General features: G+C 57.1%; 2 protein-coding genes, 1 non-coding gene and 1 pseudogene across 4 annotated transcripts; all 4 read left to right on the plus strand.

Annotated features, from left to right (window-relative positions):
• The first annotated feature begins 665 nt into the window (after nt 1-665).
• LOC142424433 (olfactory receptor 6B2) lies at nt 666-1,604 on the plus strand. Its single transcript, XM_075529633.1, has one exon. The coding sequence runs from the start codon at nt 666-668 to the stop codon at nt 1,602-1,604; it is 939 nt and encodes a 312-aa protein (XP_075385748.1).
• Nucleotides 1,605-8,858: 7,254 nt separating this feature from the next.
• NDUFA10 (NADH:ubiquinone oxidoreductase subunit A10) lies at nt 8,859-21,094 on the plus strand. 2 transcript variants are annotated; one of them, XM_075529305.1, is made up of 10 exons: nt 8,859-9,020; nt 9,843-10,011; nt 11,107-11,322; nt 11,435-11,521; nt 11,843-11,964; nt 13,628-13,707; nt 13,885-13,939; nt 17,389-17,474; nt 18,456-18,564; nt 20,389-21,094. In XM_075529305.1, exons 1-10 carry the CDS (start codon nt 8,937-8,939, stop codon nt 20,455-20,457), a joined length of 1,077 nt encoding a protein of 358 aa, XP_075385420.1. In that variant the 5' UTR covers nt 8,859-8,936; the 3' UTR covers nt 20,458-21,094. The 2 variants fall into 2 exon arrangements, with proteins under 2 accessions (XP_075385420.1, XP_075385421.1); XM_075529306.1 differs by lacking the exon at nt 18,456-18,564.
• Nucleotides 21,095-22,963: 1,869 nt separating this feature from the next.
• LOC142425038 (U2 spliceosomal RNA) lies at nt 22,964-23,193 on the plus strand (annotated as a pseudogene).
• Nucleotides 23,194-25,809: 2,616 nt separating this feature from the next.
• LOC142425028 (U2 spliceosomal RNA) lies at nt 25,810-25,999 on the plus strand. Its single transcript, XR_012779427.1, has one exon. It is a non-coding gene; the product is annotated as a U2 spliceosomal RNA (small nuclear RNA).
• Nucleotides 26,000-26,204: the final 205 nt, after the last annotated feature.

Genomic DNA, 26,204 nt, shown 5'->3' on the forward strand with positions numbered 1-26,204 from the left:
GTGTGGGTGTGGTGGTGGGTGCAGTAGGGAAGAGTACACAGCCGGGTCACGTGGACAAATCACTGCCTGTGCAGTGGCTTCTCCAGCCATGAGGACACACACCATCTTCTGGAGCTCCTGGAAGAAGGTCCCAGTTTATCCTCAACTCCTTCCCAGAATGGGACTTCTCACAGCACCACGCCCCTCAGAGAATGAGCACCTGCCTGCGTCTCTGAATGCTGAGGGGAAGGTGCACATCGCCCCGTGATGAGGGCCGTGGGGGAGAGGAGAGCTGGCCATTGGGAAACACTCGCTGAGCTTTGGCTGGTTGGGTTTTAAAACCAGGTTCCAAATCCCAACAGGCCAGCAAATAAATGACTCTCGGTCCCTAGCCCCATCTTCTGAAGTTCCCTCCTTCCAACACCTGTCTCAGCACATCTTCTTTCCCTGGCTCCCGCCTCCTCATGAAACCCCAACAGCAGGCAGAGGACCTCTCTGCTTTAAAACCTGGCAGGTAACTAGATGGTTGCTCTCTCCTGCTTCTCCCAAGAGCCCAGAGTCTGGTCTCTGGAAGCAGGAAGCAGCCTGACCCCCAAGGGCTAGGTCTGATTCTCCCCGCAGCTGCCCTCCAGCCCCTGACGCCACTCGGTGATGTTCTGCAGACACTCAGCTCCCACCACAGAGGGATGAGGGGAGAGAACCTCACCAAGGTCAACGCCTTCATCCTGGTGGGCTTCCCCACGGCCCCCCGGCTGCAGCATGTCCTCTTCCTGGTCTTCCTGCTCACCTACCTCTTCGTCCTGGTGGAGAACCTGGCCATCATCCTCACCGTGTGGAGCAGCGCCTCCCTGCACAGGCCCATGTACTACTTCCTGGGCATCATGTCGTCTCTGGAGATCTGGTACGTGTCGGACATCATCCCCAAGATGCTGGACGGCTTCCTCCTGCAGCGCAAGCATATCTCCTTCGTGGGGTGCATGACCCAGCTCTACTTCTTCAGCTCCCTGGTGTGCACAGAGTGTGTGCTCCTGGCCTCCATGGCCTACGACCGCTACGTGGCCATCTGCCACCCCCTGCGCTACCAGGTCCTCATGACCACGGGGCTCTGCGTGCAGCTGGCGGCCTTCTCCGTTGCAAGTGGCTTCGGCGTCTCCATGATCAAGGTCTACTTCATCTCCAGCGCCAAGTTCTGCGGCTCCAACGTCTTGAACCACTTCTTCTGTGACATCTCCCCCATCCTCAAACTGGCCTGCACCGACTTCTCCACGGCCGAGCTGGTGGACTTCGTGCTGGCCTTCATCATCCTGGTCTTCCCGCTGCTGGCCACCGTGCTGTCCTACGCCCACATCACGTTGGCCGTCCTGCGCATCCCTGCGGGCACCGGCCGCTGGAGGGCCTTCTCCACCTGTGCCTCCCACCTGACTGTGGTCACCATCTTCTACACGGCCATGATCTTCATGTATGTCCGGCCCCAGGCCATCGACTCCCGGAGCTCCAACAAGCTCATCTCCGCCGTGTACACTGTCCTCACGCCTATCATGAACCCCCTCATCTACTGCCTGAGGAACACGGAGTTTAAGGACGCCCTGAAGAAGACTCTGGGTCTTGGTCAAGTGCCACTGTAGGACAATCGAATGCTCCAGGGCCACCTTTGGGGTGTCCATCAATGAGCCCCTCGGGCTTTGTACGTTCAGCTTCGGGTGGACCCACTGTGGAGATTCATCTGGATGTGTCCCCACAAAAGGGTCCCCCTCCTGCAGCCAGCACCCAGGTCGTGAGTCAGCTCCCCTTCTCTGCTCCCTCCCACCTGTATCCCTGCCCACATGCTCACCCTGAACCTGCACCACCAGGTCTGCGCTCTGGGGGTCTCATCAATGGATTCAGACACTATCTCTGCTTCCTCCTCTCAGCTCCATGCTTCGGTGAATCGTGTAGGATTTGGCACATAGCAATCGATCTTGCATTCTTATTACTGCCTAATATTCCAGCATCTAGACCAGCGGTTCTCAACCTGTGGGTTGCAACCCCTTTGGGGGTCAAACAACACTCCCACAGAGGTCGCCCGGTTCATAACAGTAGCAAAATGACAGTGATGAAGTAGCAACGAAAATAATTTTATGGTTGGGGGTCACCACACATGAGGAACTGTATGAAAGGGTCACGGCATGAGGAATGTAGAGAACCACTGGTCTAGCGTATCTCCATGCATTGACGTGCCTTCTTGTCGGTAGACTACATGACGGATGCTGTCTTTTGTGCACATTCTGAGTCACATCGGTTGATCGGTGTTGCTGTTACTCTTAGCGGCCATCACGTTGGCCCCTGACTCCACCCCTACCCACCCACCCACCCCGCAAACACACAGGGCAATGGAGCAAAGCTCAGCCTGGTCCTCCACCAGTCGTGTCATTGGTTTCGGATTCGACCATTTTAAGCCATGCGGTTTCCACTGGCTGCTCTGGAAGCAGATGGCCAGGTCTTCGATTCTGGAGTCTCAGATCAGAAGCTGCCGAGAGCTGTGTCCGGCATCACTGCAGTGGAGCAACATCTGGGTCAGGTGCGCCTTAGTCCTCAAAGGGTTTGCTCTTTTAATACTGGAAAGAGGTCTTGTGTGGGAAACTTTAGATTTGGCCACGGTGATATGTATGCGCACCAGTGCTTGGTTGATGGCGGTCTCTGAAGTAATTTTCGACACGCGTAGCCACGGACGGATGGAGGTGCCCGCAGCTGAGGTGCGTTGGAAGAGAATCAAACCTGAGTTCCCTGGAATGTTGTCTGGTGTCATGAGGTGCCCCTGAGCCCACTCCGACCCACAGTGAGCCCACCAAATAGCACAAAGCCCCGCGGGTCCTGCCCCTCCTCACGGCCGCTCCTGTGCTCGAGGCCCATGGCTGCAGCGCTGTGTCCATCCATCTGGTCGAGGGCCTTCCCCATCTTACTGGCCGCCCCTCACTTTACCTAGCACGATGTCCTTCTCCAGGGACTGGTCTCTCATGACAGCACGTCCCAAGTACGTGAGACAAAGTCTCGCCCTCCTGGCTTCTTTCACAAATCTATTTACGGAAATTATTGTAACAGGGACAAACCCTTTTTCACAGAATCACTATGAAGCGGGAGTTGACATCTCCAAAATGATCAGGGTTCTGTATGCCTGAGGTCTTGGCGAAGGGGGTCTGAAGTCCACAAGGTCTTGGACGGTTGTTGGCTCAGAAATCATTCTGAGGAAGCCCACCCGGTGGATGTGGATGTCTGCCGTGCTTAGCGCTCACGACATGGTCCGGTCCCTCTCTTTCTCTGTTCACTCTTTGGCTTTAAGCGAATCGGCAGCGTTCATGAAACGCCTTCCAGCTCCTGCCCTTTACTACTGCAACATGCAGCTCCGACTGCATCCATTTCAACGTGGTCTGTTCTTTTCCAAGTTGATCTAATAATGTTAAACCACCCAGTGTCTACACACACACACACACACACACACACACACACACACCCCGGAGGTTTCCAACCACTGCTGAGGTCTGAGCTGAACAATCTTTTACAGTTCTGTCCCTACTGGAATGAGCTGCCTCCAAGGCTCAGCGTGGTTCACAGGTCCGGCTGGCATCTGTTTTCCCTGCAGAGGAAACTGCTGGAACAGCAGTGCTTCAGCCTTGTACTCCTGGCTCATCAACCCGCCTCATCCCCTGGGTCCTTCTGGCTCAGGTGTAAAAGAAAAGGCCAGTAACCTGGGCTCAGCGAACCCCTCACTCTTCACACCGTTCCTGAGCACCACCATCTCACTTCCTGGCTTCTACGGAGGCTGTGCTTGCCGGACTTCTCCGGAGACAGATCTGTGAGTGCTTCTGCCAGTCCATGGTACTTTCAATAGTCTCCCCCAACATCGTCATCCAAGTGCGCCCATTTGTTAGATTCCTCGGGTGGGAAATACCTCCGTTCTTGGCTTCGCGTGAGAAAGAATTCACGCCAAAGCCTGGTCTGTGATCCAAGTGAGTTTTTATAAAAGATAGAAGTTTCAGGCGTGACAATCAATGAACCGAGGCACCCTTGGGCACTGTGCACCCACACATGGAAGCCTGAGGTGGGGAGGGGAGAGAGAGAGAGAGAGAGAGAGAGAGAGAGAGAGAGAGAGAGAGAGAGAGAGAGAGAGAGAGAGCGAGAAAGGAAGCACGGTCCAGCAGAAAGCAGAGGCGCAGCTGAAGGGAAGGAAGGGGCGGTGGTCTCCAGGTTGCAGCTTAGAGGACTTTCCTCTGGGAGGCGTGGTTGCCGGTACTGGTTGACCCCACTGGCTGAATTAAGCCCACCTGGCGTGGGCTTGACTTGCTCATGTCCCTGAGCTGGCATGGGCTTCCAGCCTCCCGGAGGGGCCCCTAGGCATGGAGAGGAGCGACCCCCTTTCCTGCTAGGGAACACACTCTTTCCCCCTCTTCCGCATGCAGTGTCCAGCTTTCATGGGAGTTGAAGATTCTACCACTGACCCGTACATGTGTCCTCTTTTGTGAAGAAGCATGCCGCCATCATTTCACGTTATTTTCTGTGCTCTGTCGCTCGGCAGAGCACTGCGCGAGAGAAGGCGGGTCCGGTCCATTTTAGCAGAAGGTAGAAGGTACACGCGTGACTTCCAGAGCAGGTGTGCTGCTTTCACTCTCGGTGGCAATGCAGGAGCATCCCAGTGGCCCCGCGGGGTCACTCCTGGAGCGGGGGGGGGGGGGTGGTCTGTGCCGTTCACGTGCCTTCTCCTGAGCATGCATGAGGCCGAGGAGCTTTTAGTGTGTGGTGTGGCAATTGTCCACTTGCACAGTATCTTCTTCCTGAAGGAACAAGGCACCACCCTACCTCGGAATTCCATGGATGGAGATGGCTTAAGCCCCAGCACCTGCAGCTCCTGCCCGCTCCCTTTCCCAGGGACACCCACTAGCCCCCCACCCCACCCCACCCCCGCCCAGTGAAGCTCACCTGGGAGTTCAGGGCTCCTGTGCCTCTCTGTTGTCCCCTCCCTCCGGGGCAGCGGGACTTCATTGACTCCTTGCTGGAGCCCGTGAGTCTCGCTGGAGAGCGCAGAATAAATTTCTCCTTGTCCTTCTCTCTGGCCTGGCCTCAGTTTATCACCGCGGCGAACCTAATACCCATTGGAGGATGCTGTTGTTGTTAATCAATGTTTATATTGGATCTGTTTCTCTTACGTGTTGGTGTTGGGTTCAGCCTCACAGTGACCCACGCACAACGGAACACAGTGCTCGGCCCTCCACCAGCCTCACGACTGCTGCCGTGTGTGAGCCCCTTGGGCCAGCTCCTGGGGCGATCCATCTCGTAGAGGGGCCTCTTGTTTTTCTTGACCCCTCCCCCCCACTTTACCATGAATGATGTCCTTCTTCACGGACTGCTCTCTGCTGACCACAGACAGCCTCACCACGCCTGCCTGGAAGGCGCACTCTGGCTGTACTTCCTCCAAGGCCCACAGTGCCTTCAAGATTCCGGTCGGGACCATCATTCAAAGGCACCAGCTCTTACCTTCCTTAGTCGGTGTCATCTTTCACATGCACATGAGGCGATTGAAGAAACAGAAACGTGGGCTTGGGTCAGGGGCACCTCAGTCCTCAGTGACCTCTTGGCTCTTTGGCGCTTTACAGAGATCTTTGTGGGAGACTGTAGAGGCAGCAGTTTCAATAGATTCTGGACACAAGCTCTATGTTGGTCCTCGTCAGTCCCAGGTGCGACTCACCTCTGCATCTCTCACTCGTGTCTGCTGACGGGCCTCGCCCCTTCCTTTAATGGTGTCCAGGTTGCCTGCTTCATTCCGTTGATGGGTGGCTTGCATGTTTTTCTACTTAAGAACCATATGCCTGTCCCACCATTGAGAAAAGATGCCCCTTTGTTTCATTCTAGACATTTTATTGTTTTATCTTTGGACGAATTATCAGGAGAGACTCAAACTCAAAAAGACAAAATTGGCTTCCATGGAGCGGATGCTGACTCCTCTCCTGGAGACCCGACACAAGTCCCTGGAAGAGGACATCATGTTGGTAAAACAGAGGGTCCGTAAAACAAAAAAAGAAAGAAAGAAATGTTTGGTGGGCTGCCACAGTGCCTGCCACAACAGACTGAGCCACAGCCACGCGGGTAAGGGCGCAGGGCCGGGCAGTGTCTCCGCTGCTGTACTGGGGGCAGTGAGTTGGCGCTGACTCAGCAGCACCTAAGGACACAGCATGTGAGTGTGTGAATGGCTAGTGGCCGTGGCGCCAGCTTGGTGGATGCACCAGACTCCATTTCCTCAAGCTAATGCTGCATTTTGTCCTGTGAGATGTTACCATTGGTGGAGCTGGGGAGCGGGTCCACAGAACCGCCCCATGCCAAATGAACTATATTGAAAATAATTGTGTTCCAGAGTCAAACGAAAAAGAAACAGAAAGTGAAAAAGAGACACCATTTTGTGATAGTTACACAATCTCCTATCAACTTGATAAATAAGAATGAAGGGGTGGAGTCTAACCTGTCAGCAGGTCACAGCCTGATGCCTCTTTGAGGGTGTGGCCTTCTGATGCCTCTTTTCCTCCCTGCAGTCAGGATACATGCTCTCCTTCACATTCCTGTTGAGGAGCCACAAGGAACCAGGCTGATGGCAGCCAGAGTCCTTTGGATCCACAGGACTTTCCACCCACCAGCCTGTGATCTTCCTGCATTCGACATCATTGCATGTGCTGTGGGAGTCTGAAAAGGAATTCAGGGGTTAATATCAGACTTACGGACTTGATCTGGACTGGGCTGGGGTGTGTTATTGATGCATAATTACTTCTTGATATAAAGTTCTCTCATACACACATAGGACTGCCCCTGGAATTGTTTCGCTAGTCAACCGGCCAACACATTTACATTCGAATTTTAAAATAAAAACTCTCCAAATGCTTCTAAGGAGCATCTGGCCACCTCTCCTCCAAGATCTGTCTGTTCTTCTGGAAGTGCACCATGCTTCCAGCCACCCTCACTGCACCGCACTGCTGCTCGCTGGCTCGCCTCAGCTCCTCCACACTCAGTGCCCGCCTGTCACAGGCTGGGAGGCCACTGGAAACAGCACGGCTTGGCTCAGGTGTGCCTTGGTTCTAAAAGTGGCACCTTTGCTCCGTAGGTCTGTGCAGCAGATCTGCCCAGTGCAACGCACTGATCCCTTATCTGCTGCGGCCACGAGCACGGGCTGTGGAGTCGACTGACACGCTAGTTTCTACAACTTCACGCTTGTCTTTGCTTTTCATGGAGTCTATCCGCTCAGCTCTGAGGATCTTCGTTTTCTTTTGATTCCATCATAACTCACACGGAAAGCTGGAGTCTTTATTCTCCGCCAATAAGGACTTAGAGTTCTCAAGTAGGGCGGGGCCCTTGGTGTGTCCCTATCTGTTAATCTCCCAATGCTTACGGTCATTTGTTCAGCTTACAGGTTGGTAACTTCTTGTAAGTGTGGTAGAAGCATAGAACCCAGACATGTGCTTTTTCGGATTTTAAACCAAGCAGCACCATCTTGTTCTGTTTAAATGACTGGCTCTTGGCCCACGTCCAGGTTCTGTGTGGGCACACTGAGGTGTCCTGCAATGGTCATTCTCTGCAATGTTGTCCACAGTCTGTCATGAGCCACGCAATAGAATTCCTTTGTAGTGTCAATAAAACACAGGTAGACCTCTCTCTGGGACTCTCTGCTCTGTGTGTCGGTGCGTGTCTGTACATGTCTCTGTGTCTGTCTGTATATGCACCTGTGTGTCTGTGTGCCTGTGTCTTTGTCTCTGTGTATGTGTGTCTGTGAGTGGGTACCTGCGTGGATGTCAGTATGTGTGTCTGTGCCACTCTTTGTGTGTGTTTGCCTGTCTCTGTGTGGGTGTCTGTGTGTATGCATCTATGTGTGTCTACATGCCTGTCTGTATGTGTGTCCGTGGGTGTGCCTGTCTCTATGTGTATGTCTGTATGTATCTCTATATCTGTGTGTCTATGTATGCAGGTGTCTACATTTGTACGTCTGCCTGTGTGTGTGCGTGTGTGTGTGTGTGTAGGCAGTTTGGGAGACCATCCTATCTGCCAGGGGTGTGTGTGTGTGTGTGTGTGCGCGCGTGCGTGCATGCGTGCGTGTGTGCGTGTGTAGGCGGTCTGGGAGACCATCCTGTCTGCCAGGGGTGTGTGTGTGTGTGTGTGTGTAGGCGGTCTGGGAGACCATCCTGTCTGCCAGGGGTGTGTGTGTGTGTGTGCGTGCGTGTGTGTGTGTGTGTGCGTGCGTGTGTGTGCGTGTGTGTGTAGGCAGTCTGTGACACCATCCTGTCTGCCCTATGTGGGTGGAGCCCACGGATGGGCATTGACTTCCCCCGGGCGAGTGCGGCTCTGAGGCCGAGGAGCAGAGCCAGCTCGGGCGGTGCTGGACGCCCGGCTACCCCCGTGTCCTCGTCCTAGCTCTTGGCACTCCACTAGGTTGATTCGAGGACAAGGGGGGCAACTGCAGCAGCTGGGCGGGTGCGCGGGCTCTCTGGCCGCGGCTCAAGGGCAGAGCACGGAAGGGGCTCCAGCGTCGCCAGCCCGCCGCCAGGCCAGGCCGGTTCCCGTCCGCAGGGTCCCGACGCCCGGAGCAGGAGGGCACCAGCAGGCAGGGATGACCTGGGGGGCGGGATGCCCAGACGATGATGAGGAACCCGGGAGGGGGGCTGGAGGAGGGCCCCCACATGGCGAGCAGGCCGCCTGGGAAGGGAATCCGCAAACAGTGAGGCATGAACTGGGGGTTACTCCCCAAGACCGGGGGCGGATACGGCCCTGGGCGAGGGCGGAGCTCCAGAGACCCCGCCCCGCCTCCCGCCCCGCCTCCCGCCCCGCCCCTCGGAAGGCTCCCGACAGGCGCCGCGCGGACGCCCGGCCGTGACGTCACGCGCGCGACGCCAGCGCGAGAGGACCCCGTCCGGCCGCGTCCCGCGGGTCCTTGAGCCTGTGCGCCGTCGGTCATGGCCCTGCGGCTCCTGAGACTGGCCCCGGCGGCGGCGGCGGCGGCGTCCGGCCGGGGCCTGGCGGCGGGCGTCCCGCGCGGGGTGAGGACTCGGCTGCCCTCGCAGGGGCCTTGACGCTGGGCCCGGGGCGGGAGGGGCGGCGCGCCCGCCGGTCTGGGAGCGGCTCTGGGGCCCGGCCGGCGCCGTAGCCCGGTTTGGTCCGGAGCCGGAGCGACCGCTGGGCGTTGGACCGGGGGCTCGGGAGGCGGGCCAGGGCGGCGACCACGGCGCCATTGCTGCGAGTCCTTGGAAACGTCCCTGGAGGCCGAGCCGTCATCTCTGCCGGTGCCGCGTGGGGTCAGGTGCAAAGGACCTGACCTCTGCTGAGACTGGCGTTAGATCAGCACAGGGTTCCCAGCGGCGCCCCGGGCGGCCTGTCGGGCCCAGGACAGAGCCTGGGTGCGAACGTGCTTTTCATCCTGGTGGCGTGCTGGTTCCAGTTGGGCTGCTAACCACAAAGTCAGCAGTTCGAAACCAGCAGCTGCTCTTGTGGAGACAGATGAGGCTGACAGCTTCTGTAAAGAGTCACAGTCTCAGAAGCCCACAGGCGCAGCGCTGCCCAGCCCTGTGGGGTCGCTGTGAGTTGGCACCAACTCAACGGCAGTGCTTGGTGTTTCTGTTGTTGTCTCCCCTCTCCAGTTTGCGTGTCTGCTTCGCTGTGTGGTACCCTAGTCTGTTCCAGGGCTGCTCCTGGCCCTGGGGCTTCCCTGGAAGAGACAGGGATGCTGTGCTTGCCTAGTGCGAGTGTGCAGTGCTGGTGGGGTGGGCCACGGACTTTACCCCTTCATTAGTGGTGACCCCCCCACCCCCGGTCTGTCGCCCCTGAGCACTCACTCCTGATTTATAGGCTCTTGTGTGTTTCAGGGAGGCATCCACACGGGCTCGGCTCAGGGGCTGAAGTTCGGGCCTCTGGCATACATGCTCGGCGATAGAGCAAGCAAGAAGCTGACCAAGTCCAGCAAAGTGATTACAGTGGACGGCAACATCTGCTCTGGGAAGGGCAAGCTTGCCCGGGAGCTGGCAGAGAAGCTCGGTAGGTGGGCACTGCTTGGGCACAACAGCAACCATGCCCCTGAGGCTGCGCTGTGACCTGTGGGGTCAGCTGTGCGAGCCCACTATCCGCTCCAAGGGAGCCCCGTGAGGCCGTCAGTTCCCATAAACATGTGATATAGCCTGGGAAACCCACGGGACAGTGCGCTCTGCCCTTTGGGGCCACCATGGTCACCAGTGGGCAGCTTGAGCTCCGGGCAGATTGCTCTGGGTTTTGTGTAGCATCTGTGGGGCGGATTGGCCCGAAGTGGGATGCTTATGAACTTCTCATTCCATATTTGGCATGTGCAGCCTTTCTTTCTGGAAAGCTGTTAGGAATCTTCCCGGTTGGGGAAGTGGAAACGGAAAACCACATACGTAATTGTCACGTGGAATTGGACTGTTGTCTTGGCCGAGTGAGCAGCACACTCCCCATGAGCTGTGGGGCACAGACCCCCCAACTCTGACCAGGGGAAACTGGCACACAGGGTCCAAGGCTGTCGTCCCGTGGGAGCAGATGCCTCCGTCACAGTAGGGGGGTGCCCCGCCTTCTAGTTAGATGCTGAATGCAGCACCCCGGTGAAGGAGCCAGGGGATGCTGCTGCCTGCTGATCAGATGGGTGAGCCAGTAGGGGGCCTTGGCACAGCCAGGCTCGAACGCTGGGGTGAGCCGGTAGGGGGCCTTGGCACAGCCAGGCTCGAACCCTGGGGTGAGCCGGTAGGGGGCCTTGGCACAGCCAGGCTCGAACCCCGGGGGGAGCCAAGCTGCAGTCGGTGGGTTACTTGGGTGGGTGGGTGCACCCACTGGGTGGGGGCTCTTGTCAGTGCGGTAGGGACATCTGTCTGTGGGCTGCTGAGCTCCCGCGTGTCCTGGGTGCTCCTTCTGAGAACGGGTGATGAACTGTAGGCTCGAGGGGGCTGTCTGTACACAGGGCCTCCCCTCCTGGCGCTGGTGGGGGTGACTGCCCGTGGGCTGCAGTATCCCAGCCACATCTGCATGTTCCTTCTCTCACCGGCGGTAAGCCCCAGGCCCATGGGGCACCTCAAACCCCAGCCTCCCTGCTGACCAGCCGGCTGCCCGCCTGCCGTCTCTCCTCAGGCCTGCGGCACTTCCCGGAAGCGGGCATCCACTATGCAGACAGCACGACGGGCGACGGGCAGCCCCTGGATCTGGAGCTCAACGGCAACTGCAGCCTGGAGAAGTTCTACGACGACCCCCGGAGCAACGACGGCAACAGCTACCGCCTGCAGTCCTGGCTCTACTGCAACCGCCTGCTGCAGTACACAGATGCGCTCGAGCACCTGCTGAGCACCGGTGCGCCCTGGCATTCGCCGGCGTGTCGTGGGCATGGGATGGCGGCTCTTGGGGCGGGCAGCTGGCGTGAGAGCCTGGCCATGGGTCCGACCGCGCGTCTGTGTGTCCTCAGGCCAGGGTGTTGTGCTGGAGCGCTCCATCTACAGCGACTTTGTCTTCTTGGACGCCATGTACAAGCAGGGCTACATCCGGAAGCAGTGTGAGTCGGCCCCTCGTGCCTTACACGCCACCCTCAGTTAGAGGGAGAGGCACCGACACCTAGGGAAGCCCCACTGCCCTTCCCCTCCCCACCCCGGGACACCCTCCTCTGTTCACCTAGCATAGTGGGGAGTGAGTGCTCTCAGCTGTAGCTTCCCCACGGTGAGGCACGGCTCCTCTTCCTGTCCACCCCTGTGTGGGCACAGTGCCCCAGGAGGACCCGGCAGTCCCTTCCCTTGTCCACGGGAGGCTGGTGGATTGAGTCAGGCGCCTGCTTCCATGCGGGGTCCTGCTGAAGGAGTGACGTCCCCGTGTGTGCCAGGTGTGGACCACTACAACGAGGTGAAGAAGATCACCATCTGCGAGTACCTGCCCCCACACGTGGCCATCTACGTGGACACCCCTGTGCCCGAGATCCAGAGCCGCATTCAGAAGAAAGGAGATGTAAGAGAACCCGCCCAGGGCCCGCTGCTGCATGTGGGGTTCTGCTTGAGTGGGGAGGGGCGGGGTGTTGTGAGCACAACCCAGTGCTGTCACCAGGTCTGTGTTCCTCCTGTAGGCAGAGCTGCCTTCCAGAATGCCCGCCCCTCTCTGTGGATCTTCCCCAGGAGTGGGGTTTACCTCCAGGCCCCAGGCAGCCCCCTGCTCTGGGGGTTCATCCCAACCTGCCTCTCCTCTCTTTCCTGCCCCTGAGCTCAGGGACTCTTGATCAGTGAGCGCCCCAAAGCCCAATAGTCTGGAGTTTGCTGGAAACTTAGTAGATGGCCCCAAGGCCCCAGTTTTAGTGGTGATGGTGGTGGGGCCAGGGCTGGGAGGGCATAGTGGGTGCTCCTGCCTCAGTGTTTATCCTGGGGTAGGCATGACCTCCCTGGTGTGGGGCAGCTGCAGGGCCTGGCCTCAGCCGGCTTCATGCAGTGGTGGACAAACCTCTAGGTCCTCCTGGGCCATCACCCCCTCGGCCATCAGCACGCAGAGGCTGCCCCTCTGTCCTTATTGCTGCACTACCCAGCTGTAGCTGTTTGTGCCCAAGAGCCACGCGTCATCCGGGCCCTGGTGGTGCCACGGGCTGAGTGATGTGCTGGTGACGTAAAGGTTGGAGGTTTGCACTCACCGGCCACTCTGCAGGTGGAAGATGAGGCGGCGTGTGCTTGTGAGGTTACAGCCTCGGGAAGACTGCCCCACCCCCAGGGTCTCTGGAGTCCCTGGCTCTGGTATCTATCTGGGTTGTGACCTGTAGGAGACTTTGAGAACACTCCACCTGGCGGCAGGAGAGGGAACTGCAGGTTAGCGTTGCCTGCTTCTGAGACGTCTTCCAAGCCTGTGTTCAGGGTCTGGAAAAGCCTGTCCTTGGGTGGGCTGACGCTGCTTCACGATGCTTCTGGCATCTGAAGCAAGGCTGGCGGTTTCTGGTTTTACTCTGCCAGGGAACATCTTAGACCAGTCTTTGTCATCAGCTACACCATAGCTGGCGGGTAATCAAGACACCTGCTCTTCAGAGGCAGGGCCCTCTCCCCGCCGTGGGGCGTGCTTATTGCCTGGCTCCGCCTGGCAGAATCGGCAATGCAGATGCCCAGACGAGGTGGCCCGACCCCCAGGAAAACGGGCAGCATTTGTCTACCATGTGGTGACATCACCCTCACCACGCAGGTTGGGCGCCTGCCCTGGAGCCTGCAGAGTTGGTGGGAAAACCCCTCTCTTTGCACTCCACTTTCCCCCGGGTGCAGCTCGAGCCTGCAGCTTTCTCAGGGGCTGTGTGGATGAGCAGAGGTCTGTGTTCTGTGCATGGCACCTTCCAGTGTGTCCACGGTCCTTTACCCCCCGTGCCCAGTATGCCCTGGGGAGAGCAGCGAGGTGGAGTCTGAGTACACAAGGTGTTCTCTCCGGTGAGACCCACCTGGCGTCTCCGACCGACGAGGCCATGCCATGGCCCCCCCAGCACATGTTGGTCTTGTTAAAGTCGCAGGTTCTCTGTCACCCCAAAGGGCCTGCAGTGCCCAGCAGAGTTGTTCTAAGAAAACTGCTCTGACCATCTCTGATCTTCCTACTGGTGCGCAGCTAAGGAGAGAGTCCGGGTGATTGAGAGGTCGATCTTTCTGCTCCTGTTTAGCCTCATGAGATGAAGGTCACTGCTGCCTACCTGCAGGACATCGAGAACGCATACAAGGGGACCTTCCTTCCTGAGATGAGGTGAGCCGGGCGCCAGGGAGGCTTTTCAGCACACCTGAGGTGTGAGGATCCTTCTCAGGGCACAGTGCCCACTGGATAGAATGGAAAGTTGCATGTTAGGCAGGAGGTTCTGTGCTGTGGCTCATGAGTTTCAGCTTGGGAATTTGTCGTGATGTTTGGTTTTGTTTTTTCTCCTAGTGAGCAGTGTGAGGTCTTGCAGTACAGTGCGAAGGAAACTGCAGATGCAGAAAAGGTAAGAAAAGCGGGTGAGGCGTTTCTGAATTGGTAAAAAATTCTACCAAATCAGACGGTGGCTTTGGCTCCCAGAGGTCTCCATACGCCTGGGTTTTGTGATCTGAGCGAAGTGCCGGCGTCTGGCCGCGTTCCCCCCAGTGGATGTGGCCCGGGCTTTCCTGCTTCCTCTCTGTCGCGATGTGTGTTCGATCCTATGCCGCTAGACGGTCCTCTACTTCTGTGGGCAGTTTAAAAGCTGGACTGATGGACAGGGATAGTGTCGGCGGGGCTGCATCTTTAACTGTGGAAGGGTTGGTTACCCCACGACCATTGGTGCACCCCAGGGGCACTGTCAGGGAGCCTCCTGAGGAGAGCCGAGAATCGCTGGGAAGAGAATCGTGAAGCGGCACCTGCTCTTTCCCGATAGCGAGGGTAATGAAATCACGGAGTGCTGGTACAGGTCTCTGACACGCCTCCCGGAGCAGAGCAGAGCCTGAGGCCAGGTGTGGGCCCCGCGCACACGCGGACACACGTGCATATGCGGGGCTCGTCACGCTGCGACTTCACAGGATGGTGGAAATGCAGTCTGTTAGTTGTGTGTGGCACTGAGCTAATTGGCCATTTGTTCAAAGTAGCCCGGGTGGGTATTAAAGGGGTGCTGGAAGGAACTCTGAAACCTGCTCTTACCCCAGAGGAGCTAAAGCACATGGAAGAGAGGGTGACATGAAAGTGAACAGAAAATCCCCAAGAGCAGCTCGAGAAGACAAAGCCTTCTCTTTAAATCATTTGTCGGGGTTCGTACGACTCTTACCATGATCCATGCACACATCCATTGTGTCAGGCACATTTGTACACTTATTGCCATCGTCTTTCTCAAAACATTTCTATTTGACCCCTTGGTATCAGCTCATTTCCCCCCTCCACCCATCCTCCCTCACAAACCCTTGATTATTTATAAATTATCATTATTTTGTCATGTCTTACACTGACCGGTGTCTCCCTTCACCACTTCTCTATTGTCTGTCCCCCAGGAAGGGGGTTATATGGAGGTCATTGTGATCCGTTTCCCCCACCTTCCCCTTCCCCTCCTGGTATTGCTACTCTCATTATTGGTCCTGAGGAGTTTATCAATCCTGGATTCCCTGTGTTTCTAGCTCTTATCTGTACCAGTGTCCATCCTCCTGTCTAGCCGGATTTATAAGGCAGAATTGGGATCATGATATTGGCGGGGGGCGGGGGAAGCACTAAAGAACTAGAGGAAAGTTGTATGTTTCATTGGTGCTACACTGCACCCTGACTGCCTCGTCCCTCCCCGCTACCCTTCCATAAGGGGAGGTCCAGTTACCTACAGATGGGCTCTGGGTCTCCACTCCGCACTCCCCCTCATTCACAGTGTTATGATTTTTTGTTCTTTGATCCCTGATAGCTGATCCTATCGACACCTTGTGATCACACAGGCTGGTGTGCTTCTTCCATGTGGGCTTTGTTGTTTCTCAGTGATTTGGTCGCTTGTTTTTCTTTAAGCCTTTAAGATCCCAGACACTGTATCTTTTGATAGCCGGGCACCATCCGCTTCCTTCACCACTTTTGCTTATGCACCCGCTTTGGAAGGCAAAGTCTTATCATGAAATGTGCAGGCCTGGAGTTAGAAAGTGAACTGGGAAGCACATGCCGGGTCTTACTCAAGACGAAAGAACCACATACAATCGTCTGCAGTCAGATAGCTGAACCATGCAGCAAGCCTGGAAGGGATGCCCAGGGCCGCTACATCAAAAATAGTCGACATGCCACCATTTCTGAAGTAGCATATGATCAAGAGCTTACAGTACTGAAGGAAGACATCTAAGGTGCACTGAAGGCATTCGCCCCAAACAAGCCTCCAGGAACCGACAGGCTTCCAGTCGGAATGTCCCAGCAAGCCAAGGAAGCACTGGAATCACTCGCTTGTCTCTGTCAAGTGTGGAAGGCAAGCTCCCTGGTCAGCTGACTGGAAGAGATTCACGTCAGTCCACTCAACAGAAAGGTGGTCCAGCAGAACATGCTCCTTAATAAGCACGTGCAGGTAAACCCTGCTGACGGTCAGCCAACAGTGGTTGCAGGCGGACATGAACGGGGAGCTGCCAGGATGCAGGCCAGCTCCAGAGGAGCATGTGTGGCGGGGTGGCATTGCTGAGGTCAGAAAGATGTTTGCTTGTACTGCCTGCACAAGGGCATGTGACTGGGGCATAACAAACTGCATACCATTGAGATAGCTGGGAGCTCAGGACCTACGCTGTGCTCATGTGGAACCTGAACCTGGGTCAGGAGGCAGTTGTGTGGACGGGACAAGGGCAGGCATGGTGTAGAATCAGGAAAGGTGTGCTGCGTCAGGGCTGTACCCTCGCCTCCGTTCTGATCCAGGTGCTAAGCGGATCCTCAGAGAGCTGTACTGCATAAAGGAGACCGTTGCATCCGATCGGAGGAAGGTTTGTTAACCTTTCATACACAGATGACGTGGCCTTGCTGAAAGTGAGGAGGACTTGAACCACTTGCTGATGGAGATCAAAGATTGCAGCCTTCAGTTCGGATTACAAATCTTCCCAACTGGACCAGTAGGTCACATGATAAACAGAGGGAAGAGTGAAATTGTCCAGGACTTCTTGTTGTTTGGCTCCACAGTCAGTCAAGAAATCACGTGGTGCATGGCATCGGGTAGATGTGCAGCCAGGGACCTCTGGAAAATGTGGGGGAGCAAGGCTCTCACTTGGAGGACTGAGGTGTGCCCGCCCTCGCCATGGTGCGGGGCATTTGGACTGAAGAAGAACTGTGCCTTGGGATGGTGGTGCTGGCAAGGAATATGGGAAGGGTGCGGACAAAAGGACAGTCACATCTGTCCTGGAAGAAGGACAGCCACAGTGCTCCTCAGAGGCAAGGAAGGCGAGACTCTGCCTCAAGTATTTGGCCATGCTGTCAGGAGAGACCAGCCCCTGGAGAAGGACAGGGTGGTGCTTGGTCAAGTGGAGGCAGGCCCTCGAGAAGAGGGCTGGCTCGGGGCTGCAGCCATGGCCTCGCACATGCCAGTCATGGGGCGGTGCAGGACGGGCTGGGCCTTGTTTCGTTGTCTAGAGGGCTACTCTGAGCTGGGACCAGCCGGATGGTACCTAACGGCTGAATCAGACAGTCGTGGTGAGTACATACAGAAAGATCAGCAAGCTCGGGGATTCCAGAAGCGAGTGCCGGATTTGTGGCCTGGGTTAGGCTGTGTGCCCATCGGGGAACAAACAGGACAGCGTGACTAGGGAAGAGACAGGTGGCTGCTCATGAACAAAAGGTGGGTTTTCTCACACACAGCCCTCCCCCGCACCCCAGCCAGGTGTGTCCTCGCCGCTCCATGGCCCCCTCAGCAGACAGGCCCGAACCCACCATGGTCTCCGGCCTTCCTCCCCGGGCCTGAGAGACTGCTGACTCCACGTGCATTTTCTGCCGCAGGTGGTGGAGGACATCGTGTACCTGACCTTCGAGAAAGGACCGTGGCTCAGTCAGGACGACCTCACCTTGTACCATCTGCGCTTGCGGTGAGTCTCGGGCCTGTCCAGCTCGCGAGATTTCGAGTGCCGCTGCGCCCTTGCGGTGCTTCCTCTTCCTGGCAGCCAGTCTTCCCGTCGACGCTGCCCTCCGTTGGAGGCCCACGCGTGCTGGCCCTGTGGGCTCCCTGCGCGAGTGGAGCTTGGGAGAAAACGAAAGGCCTGCCCCCACGGTCGGTGGGTGTTGCGAGGAGGGGCAGAGTCAAGAAGTGAGTACCAGGGGTCAGGACATCCCGGCAGGCAAGTCTGCGGCTAGGGAGAAGACGGAGGGCCCCGGCAGGTGGGGTAGCTGTAGGTGACTACAGTGGAAACTTGTTTTTCCCCCTGAGTCATGGGAGAGTCCAGGTTGGAGGTTCAGCCGAGCAGGGCTGTACTGTGACCTCAAAGGTCGCTGGTTCCAGCGGTTGTGTGGACACCCCAGGAGCTTCTGATAGGGGCGTCGGCAGCAGAGTTGTAAGTCCTGGGCCCGCTGTCCCTGATGGCTGGTGCCAACGAGCCTGTGGCCGCACTGAGTCCATCCCGGGTCTCAAACTTGGTCCCTTTGCCTTTTCACTCAGTGCAGTGTCTGCCAGGGTTCTAGGGGGCAGCTTCTCCGAGGGGACTTCCCAGAATTCATGGAAGAGGAGCTGAGAAGGGACCCTCTGGAAGCTCCGCGTGTTTTCCACCCTGGTGGACATTCCTTCTGGGTCCGAGAAGGGGTAGCTGCTGCTCCGGCGGCGGCGGTGTGAGGACTGGGAGGCCCCTTCCTGACGTTGCTGGCCAAGCTGCTAGGTCACTGCATTCCCTACTGGTTACTCCGGCCACTCCGGCCCGCTCCAGCAGGGCCTTCTGATGCTTTCTTGTCCAGTGCGGACATGTTTCAGTTGTCATGTCTGCTCGGAGAGTGGCGGCCCGCACAGCAGCACGGCAGCGGCTGTTTGGTGTTGACCTGGACGGCATGGGATAACCCCTGCTTTCATTGCTGTTTTCCAGGGTTCAGAATAAGATGCAGGTGCTGAACTACACGAGCATCCCGATCTACCTTCCAGAAGTCACCATTGGAGGTCACCAGAGCGACCGCCTCTACCACAAATTCAGAGAGGTGAGGCCCAGCCAGCCATGGACACTGGCCAGCCACCGCGTGTCAGCTGTCTGTGGAAGAGCTTGCATGGCCTTGGGCGCGCGCGTGGTGTGTGTGCATGTGTGCATGCACATCTGCATGGACCTGGGTGGCAGGTCTGCAGGGTTAGGGGATTGTACCCTCCCCCCCAGGGGAGCCCCCTTTTCCCCTGCCCCTGGTGGACATGGCTCTGTGCCCCTTATCTCACGTCCGGTTCTGGTGGCGTGGCTCTGGTGTCAGGCAGGAGTGCTTGAGATTCTGCAGAAGCACAAGAAGGCGTGGGGGGTGGGAAGTCAGACAGTGTGGCCGGGGGCCAGTGAGCGGTCAGCGTGCACTGGACGGAGGATGGGCTGAAGACAGGTGGGCAGGCAGTTTGGGGCTATCCCACAAGAGGTGTGTCACGGTGCCGGTGGTTTGGGGCTCTGGGTAGTCACTCCTGGGAACAAGCTGGATGGCCAGGCGCCTCTGCAGACTAGTCTCCTCACCAGAGTTGCTTCCAGATGGTCTCCTGAGATGTGCCTGCAGACTGGCTGAGGGCAGTGTAAGACGGCTGAGGGTGCGGGCTTGTGAGCAGGCTGCAGCCGAGGCCCCCACGCTCAGCTCTGATGCTGCTGGGTTGCGCAGAGGGTGTATTGTGGGCCCTGGCACCCTGCATGCTGCCCGCCACGCACACTTGGCAGTCCCTGTTGAATTGGTTGGCACTCTGGTTGGAAATAGCTTGGGCCACATCTCTGGTTCCTGAGAGAAGTGATGGCATGGGGCCCAAGGCCCTGTCTGTCAGGTGCACTCACTCAAGCCCTGGCACGATAACCATGGTGGTCTGGTGCCTTTCGGACAGGCCTGCTTCCTGCCCTGGATTCTCAGTGACCTCTCTTCCCCTGGACTTGAAGTGGGGGGCTGTCACTTGGCATCGCCCCTCCAAGCCTGACTGCTCTCATGGCCACCTGTGTCCGGGGGCCCCAGGGGCAACCCCACCTAGTGAGGGGCCCAGGGAAGAACACCTGCTGCTGTCCACCCTGCTCTCCCGCCCTGAACCAGCTGTCCAAGGCCAGGCGTCTTTACGGACACAGATGGCCTCCTCTTTCTCCCACTGAGCTGCTTGTGGGTTCAAACCGCCTCCCTTGTAGGTAGCAGTCCATCATGTGACCACTGCACCACCAGCTGTGGCTGCAGCTGCGCCTGTCCACTGCCTGCCCAGCCTGAGGGCACTGGGCAGGGCTCTGCCACTAACCAGACGGTTGGAGGATCAGCCTTGCATCAGCTCTGGGGAGGAAGACAGGCTGCCCGCTTCCGTGGAGGGCCAGCCTCAGGTACCCTCAGGCGAGTCCAGCCTGCCCTGCAGCAGCTCTGGGGAGGAAGACGGGGCTGCCCGCTTCCGTGGAGGGCCAGCCTCAGGAACCCTCGGGCGAGTCCAGCCGGCCCTGCAGGGTCACTGAGTCGGCATGGCCTGGGCAGTCTGGCATTGGTTGTCCCTATGTATGACGGTTACGCAGTGGAGAAGCCCCCAGCAGTTTGAACTGAGGCTCTGTGGCAGGTTCCAGGACTGCTCTGGTCAGGGTGAAGGGGCGGTGAGTTTGCTTTGGGTCTTCTCCTGATGGGGCAGGGGTTGATGCGGGTGCGTCTGTTGCCCGGCCTGGACTGGAGTGCCCTGGAGCCATGGGTCAGCATTGGCTTTGGACTAGGAGTGCGTGAGGTGGCAGGCTCATGGGATCAGCACCAGTGAACTCCGTGTGTGACAGCGGCTGCTTACGTGTCAGAATTGCCTCATCAGTAACATGCTGACCACCATGTCTTTCTCTCTCTCAGTTGCCCGGCCGCAAGTACCAGCCTGGGTACAATGCCGACGTTGGCGACACATGGATCTGGCTCAAGTGAGCAGCCCCCTGCTGTTGTGCGTCGTGTGACGGCCAGGAGCCCACGCCGCGAGCACCAGAAGTTAACCTAAACCAAACAAGCAGAACTCACCTCAGAGGAACAGCAGGCCAAGGCAGCCTCCCCGGGTCGGTTAGTGGGGGCACAGAGCTTCCACGCCAGAGGTCTGGCACCTTCCAGCTTCACCTGGGAATGGCCCACCGTCACCACTGGACACACACAGGCCACAGAAGCCCCCCCACCCCACCCCACCCCACCCCAAGTCTAGTGGGAGAATGTGCTACCCTCCTGGCTGTCCCCAGCCCACACAGGTGTGCCCACGGCTGCTGCAGCCTCTGGAAAGGGCCGTTCCTGTGCCCTGCCTTCCTGTCAGCCTGCACTGCATGTCCCCCGTCAGTGGTCTCTGATGGACAACAGAAAAGGCAGGCAGCGGGAACGCAGGAGGAGGGGCAGCCGCCGGTTAGAGGATAGTGGGCTTCAGGGCAGCCTGTGTCCCCGTGCTCCCCAGCCCTGCTCTGAGGGGCTGGAGCTGGGACGGGGGGTATACCCGCACCCTGCCGCCCGGACCACCCTTGGCTTTGTCCTTGTCCTCGCCCTTCCTGCCCTGAGAGTGCAGCTGCTGATAAAACCTGAGCAAAGAGCCTGCTTCTTTCTTGGCCTCTTGCTGCAGCACAGCAGACGGTGGGAGATGGAGGTCTCCGTGCTGCCCCATCGGGTGGGAGCCTTGTATGGAGATCCCTTGCTCCGTGGGGCCCTAAGATCCCAACAGGTTTGAGGTTATGCAATCCATGACGCACTTCTCACGCGCCACACTGAGGCCCGGTGGACAGCGAGGGCCACCATCCTTGCAGGCCCGCAGGGAGCAGGCTCTTGGCTGCCGCGCTGATGAAGCAGGCTGAGTCGACTTGGGTGTTCTGAGCGCCTCACTGATGCAGCACCCACCATTTCCATCTCCATCTCCACCTCGCCTGATCTCTGACTTGGCAAGTCCTGCCTGTGTACCCCTGTGGTCGGCATTCCAAAGAGGGCATACATATCCTGGTGTGGTGGGTCTCCACAGGGACCTCCCTGTGGTGGGGAATGCAGCCCAGGGGAGGTCAGGTGCAGACTGAGGCTCCAGAGCCGCGTCCCGGTGAGGGGCAGCCATGGCCAGTGCTGGGCCAGCCTTGTGAGCCCTGTGCTCAGCACACACCCATTACAGCAGCAGCAAAGAGAGACAAATGTCTCACCTTGGCTGTTGCCTGGTCGCGGGCAGTGAGGAAGCCCGTGCAAACTGGTGGCCCCAAGGCTACACTGCTCACTGGGGGCAGGTCAGGGGAGCCCGGGGTCCACCAGGGGCTCTAACCACTGAACTGTAGTTCTGGGGATTCACTCCTCTGCCCTGGCGTCCACCTGGGCACTCCAGCTCCCCACCTTGAAGCCAGCTATGAACAAAGCCCCCAGGTTCTAGAATGTTCTTCACAGGAAATCAATCTTGCTTCCTGGCTTTGTCATGTAGTATCTGCAAATGAGGTTTCCTGCCTGTCCCTCCAGGCCCAGAGCTGGCATCTGCCCTCCTGAGGGGCCCTGGGTTGCTAGCCCTTTCCATCGACCATGGTGGTCAAAGTCCAGAGACCACTGAGAGGCCCTGGCTGTATTCTCCCTGCACTTCTCCCTGGACCTGGGGCTGTGACCCCCCTTCTCCCTAATGCCCTAGCATGTTGCTGAGCCCGTTTCCTTGGCTTCCCTTAACCCAGGTCTTTCCCCTACCCCTACCCCTGGGAGGCCTTATCCAGGGCCTGACAGCCACGTGGCTCAAGGCCACTTGGTGAGGCCCTCCTCAGGTAAGGGTGGCCAGCAGCAGGCTGAAGTCTCCTTGCCACCAGCAGCACCTCTTCTGTGTGACCAGTGGGATACTCAGGCCCAGGAGTGGGCTATGGTCTTGAAGCTGCTCCTCATGCTCCTGGGGGGCTCGGGCCCCCACGTCGCCGGGCAGGACACGTTCTCATGGTACCTTTTGGAATCCCTGTGCTGTCCTCACTCCTGGCCTGCCTGTGTGGAGCATCACACCGGACAGGGTGACCATGGTCTACCCATCACTGCCCGGCATCATGGGCAGAGTCCATTCCTACCGCTCCCAGCCACACTGTGCCCCTGGGCTTACCAGCACATCTCCCAGCAGTCAAAGTGACGGTTAAAGTGAATGCCCTTGGGGGGTGGGGGTGGGGGTGGACATTGTACTCTCTCCCAGCCACACCAGCCCCAGTGCACGGGAGCCTCTGCTCTCCCCACACCTGGAGAGGCGGGGTCCCAGGGCTGGAGCCTGCCGCCTTGCCCACCTGTTGGGCATGATGGGGCAAGGCATGTAAATTAGTATCGGTCCTGGGCTGGGGAAGTGAAGGCCCCACTGAGGACTTAGGGCTGCTCTTTCCCATGGAGGAGGGTGCCATGCTGGGGGCAGGGTGGGCGGGCACCATGAGTGTGAAGTGCGGGGTGGGAGCAGGGCCGTGGCACCGTGGGAAAGGGTAGTATCGCCTCTTGGCCTTTTGGCTAAGATCAAGTGTATCTGTTATCAGGACAATATCTGATACGTCCTCTATCCAAGAACAATACAGCAGTCAGACAAAGAAGTTGGATATAGAAACAAAAAAGTCATAGCAAGATCTGATCTTTGCAAGTAGGGGATGGCCTAGGAGGTTGCTCCATCCACTCTATGCATCAGCCTGGTGTCGCAGTGATCCTAGGAGAGGCTCAGACCCGGACCCTTCCTCAGGCCGCGACCCTTTAATGCAGTTCCTCGTGTGGTGACCCCCCCCAACCATCACACTGTTCTCGTTGCTACTTCACTATGATTTTGCTGCTGCTATGAATCTGGCAGCCCCTGTGTAAGAGTCATTTGACAACCACCCCCCCCAGAGGGTCGCGACCCACAGGGTGAGAACTGCTGGTGTAGACCCTTAGACCATCTCAGCTGTGTATAAAATCAGATCTTGCTAAGACTTTTTTCTTGTGCTTTTATAACCACCTTGTCTTTTGTCTGACTTCCTAAACTCAGCTTATACACATACCTTGCTTGTCTCACCGCGTTCCCCAGGTTCTCCCACTTTTAAACTTTCTTGGCAAGGCTGGTTATGTCACTGATCTCCCGAACTTTCCTCCTCACCTGCGTCCTTCATGGGGAGGGGCTCCCACAGCAGAACACTGAGGCCCTGAGCCACCCTCCAGCCCCTGCGCTTAAGCGAGTGCTGCAGCCAGGCCCTGACTTTTCCTGGGTTTTCTTGGCTACGTTTCACACGGGTACGAGGCAATGGAAAGCACCCTGGTTTGGGTCAGGTGCACCTCAGTCCTCAAAACATCCTTGCTTTCCAGCGCTCTGAAGAGGTCTCGTGCAGCAGACAGACCCAATGTAGCAGGTCATGTGGTCTGACTGCTGCTTACATGCATGAGCATTGACTGTGGATCCAAGCAAGAACCAAAAAAAACAAGCCTTGACAAATCCAATATTTTCTCCATTTGTCATCATGGTACCAGTTGGTCCAGTGGTGAGGATTCGGGTCCTCTTTGCCTTGAGTTGTATTCCACACTGATCTTCATGGCATGTGCTCCGAGTCCTGTGCATACTGCACACCGGTTGGTCCCTCCCTCCCGGCCCTGGCCAGTCTGCGAGTCTTCCGTTGGGCAGCAATGTCTTTTCCCTCTTGTTTTCCCCTTTCATGTCTTTTGTTTCTCCGCTGAGATTAGGTCTGGGACCCTGCCTGCTGCTCTTTCCCGACTGACTCATCTCACGCAGAGAGATGTTTGTGCACCAGCTCTTTGTGTGTCAGGATGCGCTTTATTGCTCCCTCAGAGCTTAGCACTGTGTGCATGTGGGGTTGAGAGTGTCCGGTAGACCAGAGAAATAGCCAGTAACTCATATCGCATGATGTAGAATGCTGGAAAATCACAGGCCGGTGAGTGCAAAGTGTCTGGATCCGAAGTCGGTGGAAAACACAGGGCTCTGGTGGCAATCAGCGTCGGTCGCGGCAGAGAGGGAGGGAACTTCCTTGGGCCCGCCTTAAGAGCAGGCCACGCTCCCACGGAGGCACCATCCGGCTGTGGCCTGACTGACAGGTTGAATAGCACCCCCACACTTTAGATATCTCTAAGTTGACATGATGTAACTACCACAATGTGTGTGTCTATATTGTGTATCTGTACATGTGTGCCTACATGTATCTGTGTCTGTACATGGATTGCGTGCACCCGCATGTCCAGGGTTTGTGTCGTCTCCCACTGACAGGCACTCTAGGAAAATTGGGAGTCATCGAAATGACATGGGACACACAGACAAGCCATCCTTGGTGTTACCAAGCTGAAAGGGACTGGTACTTCCCATTTTGAATCAGGAAATCATGATTATTCCAGGAATAACACAATCAAGAGAAATGGCATTCATGGACACAAGGTTTCCAAATCAGTTTTGAAGGGAATGCTGCCTGTGATAGGGTTATAGCTACCTGCCGTCAAGGAAATCCAGTCAGTACAAGTATACAAATTTATACACCAACCACAAAAGCAAAACAGGAAGAAACAAGTCTACCAATGTCTCCAGTCGAAAATTTATCACACATGCCATCAATGTGTTGATTATTCATGATTGCAGCATAAAAGTTGGAAGCAAAGAGGAGGAAACTAGTTGAAAACCCTGGGCTTGCGGAGAAATGAAGCTCGAGGTGGCTGATAGAATTTTGCAAGACCAACGACTTGTTCCTAGCAATTCCCTTATCTCCACAACTTTGAAGCAATTACACACATGGACTTCTCCAGATGGAAGGCACAGAAAGCAAATCGACTGCGGCAGTGGAGTTGATGGAGATGCTTCCTATCCGCAGCTGAAACCAGGCTAGGGGCTGCGTGGAACAGACCATCAATTGCTTCTATGTTCAGGCTGAAGCACAAGGAAATGAAAACAAGTTCACCAGAGACAAAAATAGGACCTTGACTCTCTTCCACCTGAATTTCAAGAATGTGCTCCATTGAACACTAAAGACAAGACCTGAGAAAGTGCTCTTTCCCACGTCCAGGCCATTTTTTGCCAGAGCTCCTCCAGGAGACACCAGTGTCCCCTGCACCCACAGTGCCAGGGGCAGCGCAGAGGTGGTCCGGGGGTGGAGCCTATCACGATAGTCACGCCCGGCGGGCGGGGCCTGTAAGTGAGCAGGCTCCTGGGCCGGGAGAGGGAAGGCCCCACCTTGGACGTAGGAATGTCCTTTCCCCGGAGGAGAGGACGCGGGGCTGTGGCCGCGGGAGCGCGCGGGGCGGCAGTCAGGGCGCGTGGGCGCCTGAGTGTGATGTGCGGGGCGGGAGCAGGGCCGCGGCGCGGTGAGGCGGGGTGCTATCGCTTCTCGGCCTTTTGGCTAAGATCAAGTGTAGTATCTGTTCTTATCAGTGTAATATCTGATATGTCCTCTATCTGAGGACGGCGTGTTAAATGTGTTTTTGTAAGTAGGAGTTGGTTAGGAGCTTGCTCCATGCACTCCGCGCATCAGCCTGGTATTGCAGTGTTTCTGGGGGTGGTGCAGCCCCTTAGGGGCCTCTACTTTTTAAAAGTTAGCTTTTGTTACCTGTGCTTTTAGTTTTCTTTTCCCAGGGTCTGCGTTTAAGGCTTTCACTTTTGTTTTGTGTGTAGAACTCCCGCCGCTGGTGTCTGTGTTAGTAGAGACAGTAACAGTTGGAATCCTGAAACCCAAAGAGGAAGTCACTGTCAAGTAGCAAGCTAGTTTCAGAAAAGC

The sequence above is a fragment of the Tenrec ecaudatus genome, chromosome 13, assembly GCF_050624435.1.
Source record: "Tenrec ecaudatus isolate mTenEca1 chromosome 13, mTenEca1.hap1, whole genome shotgun sequence".
Classification (NCBI taxonomy): Eukaryota; Metazoa; Chordata; class Mammalia; order Afrosoricida; family Tenrecidae; genus Tenrec; species Tenrec ecaudatus.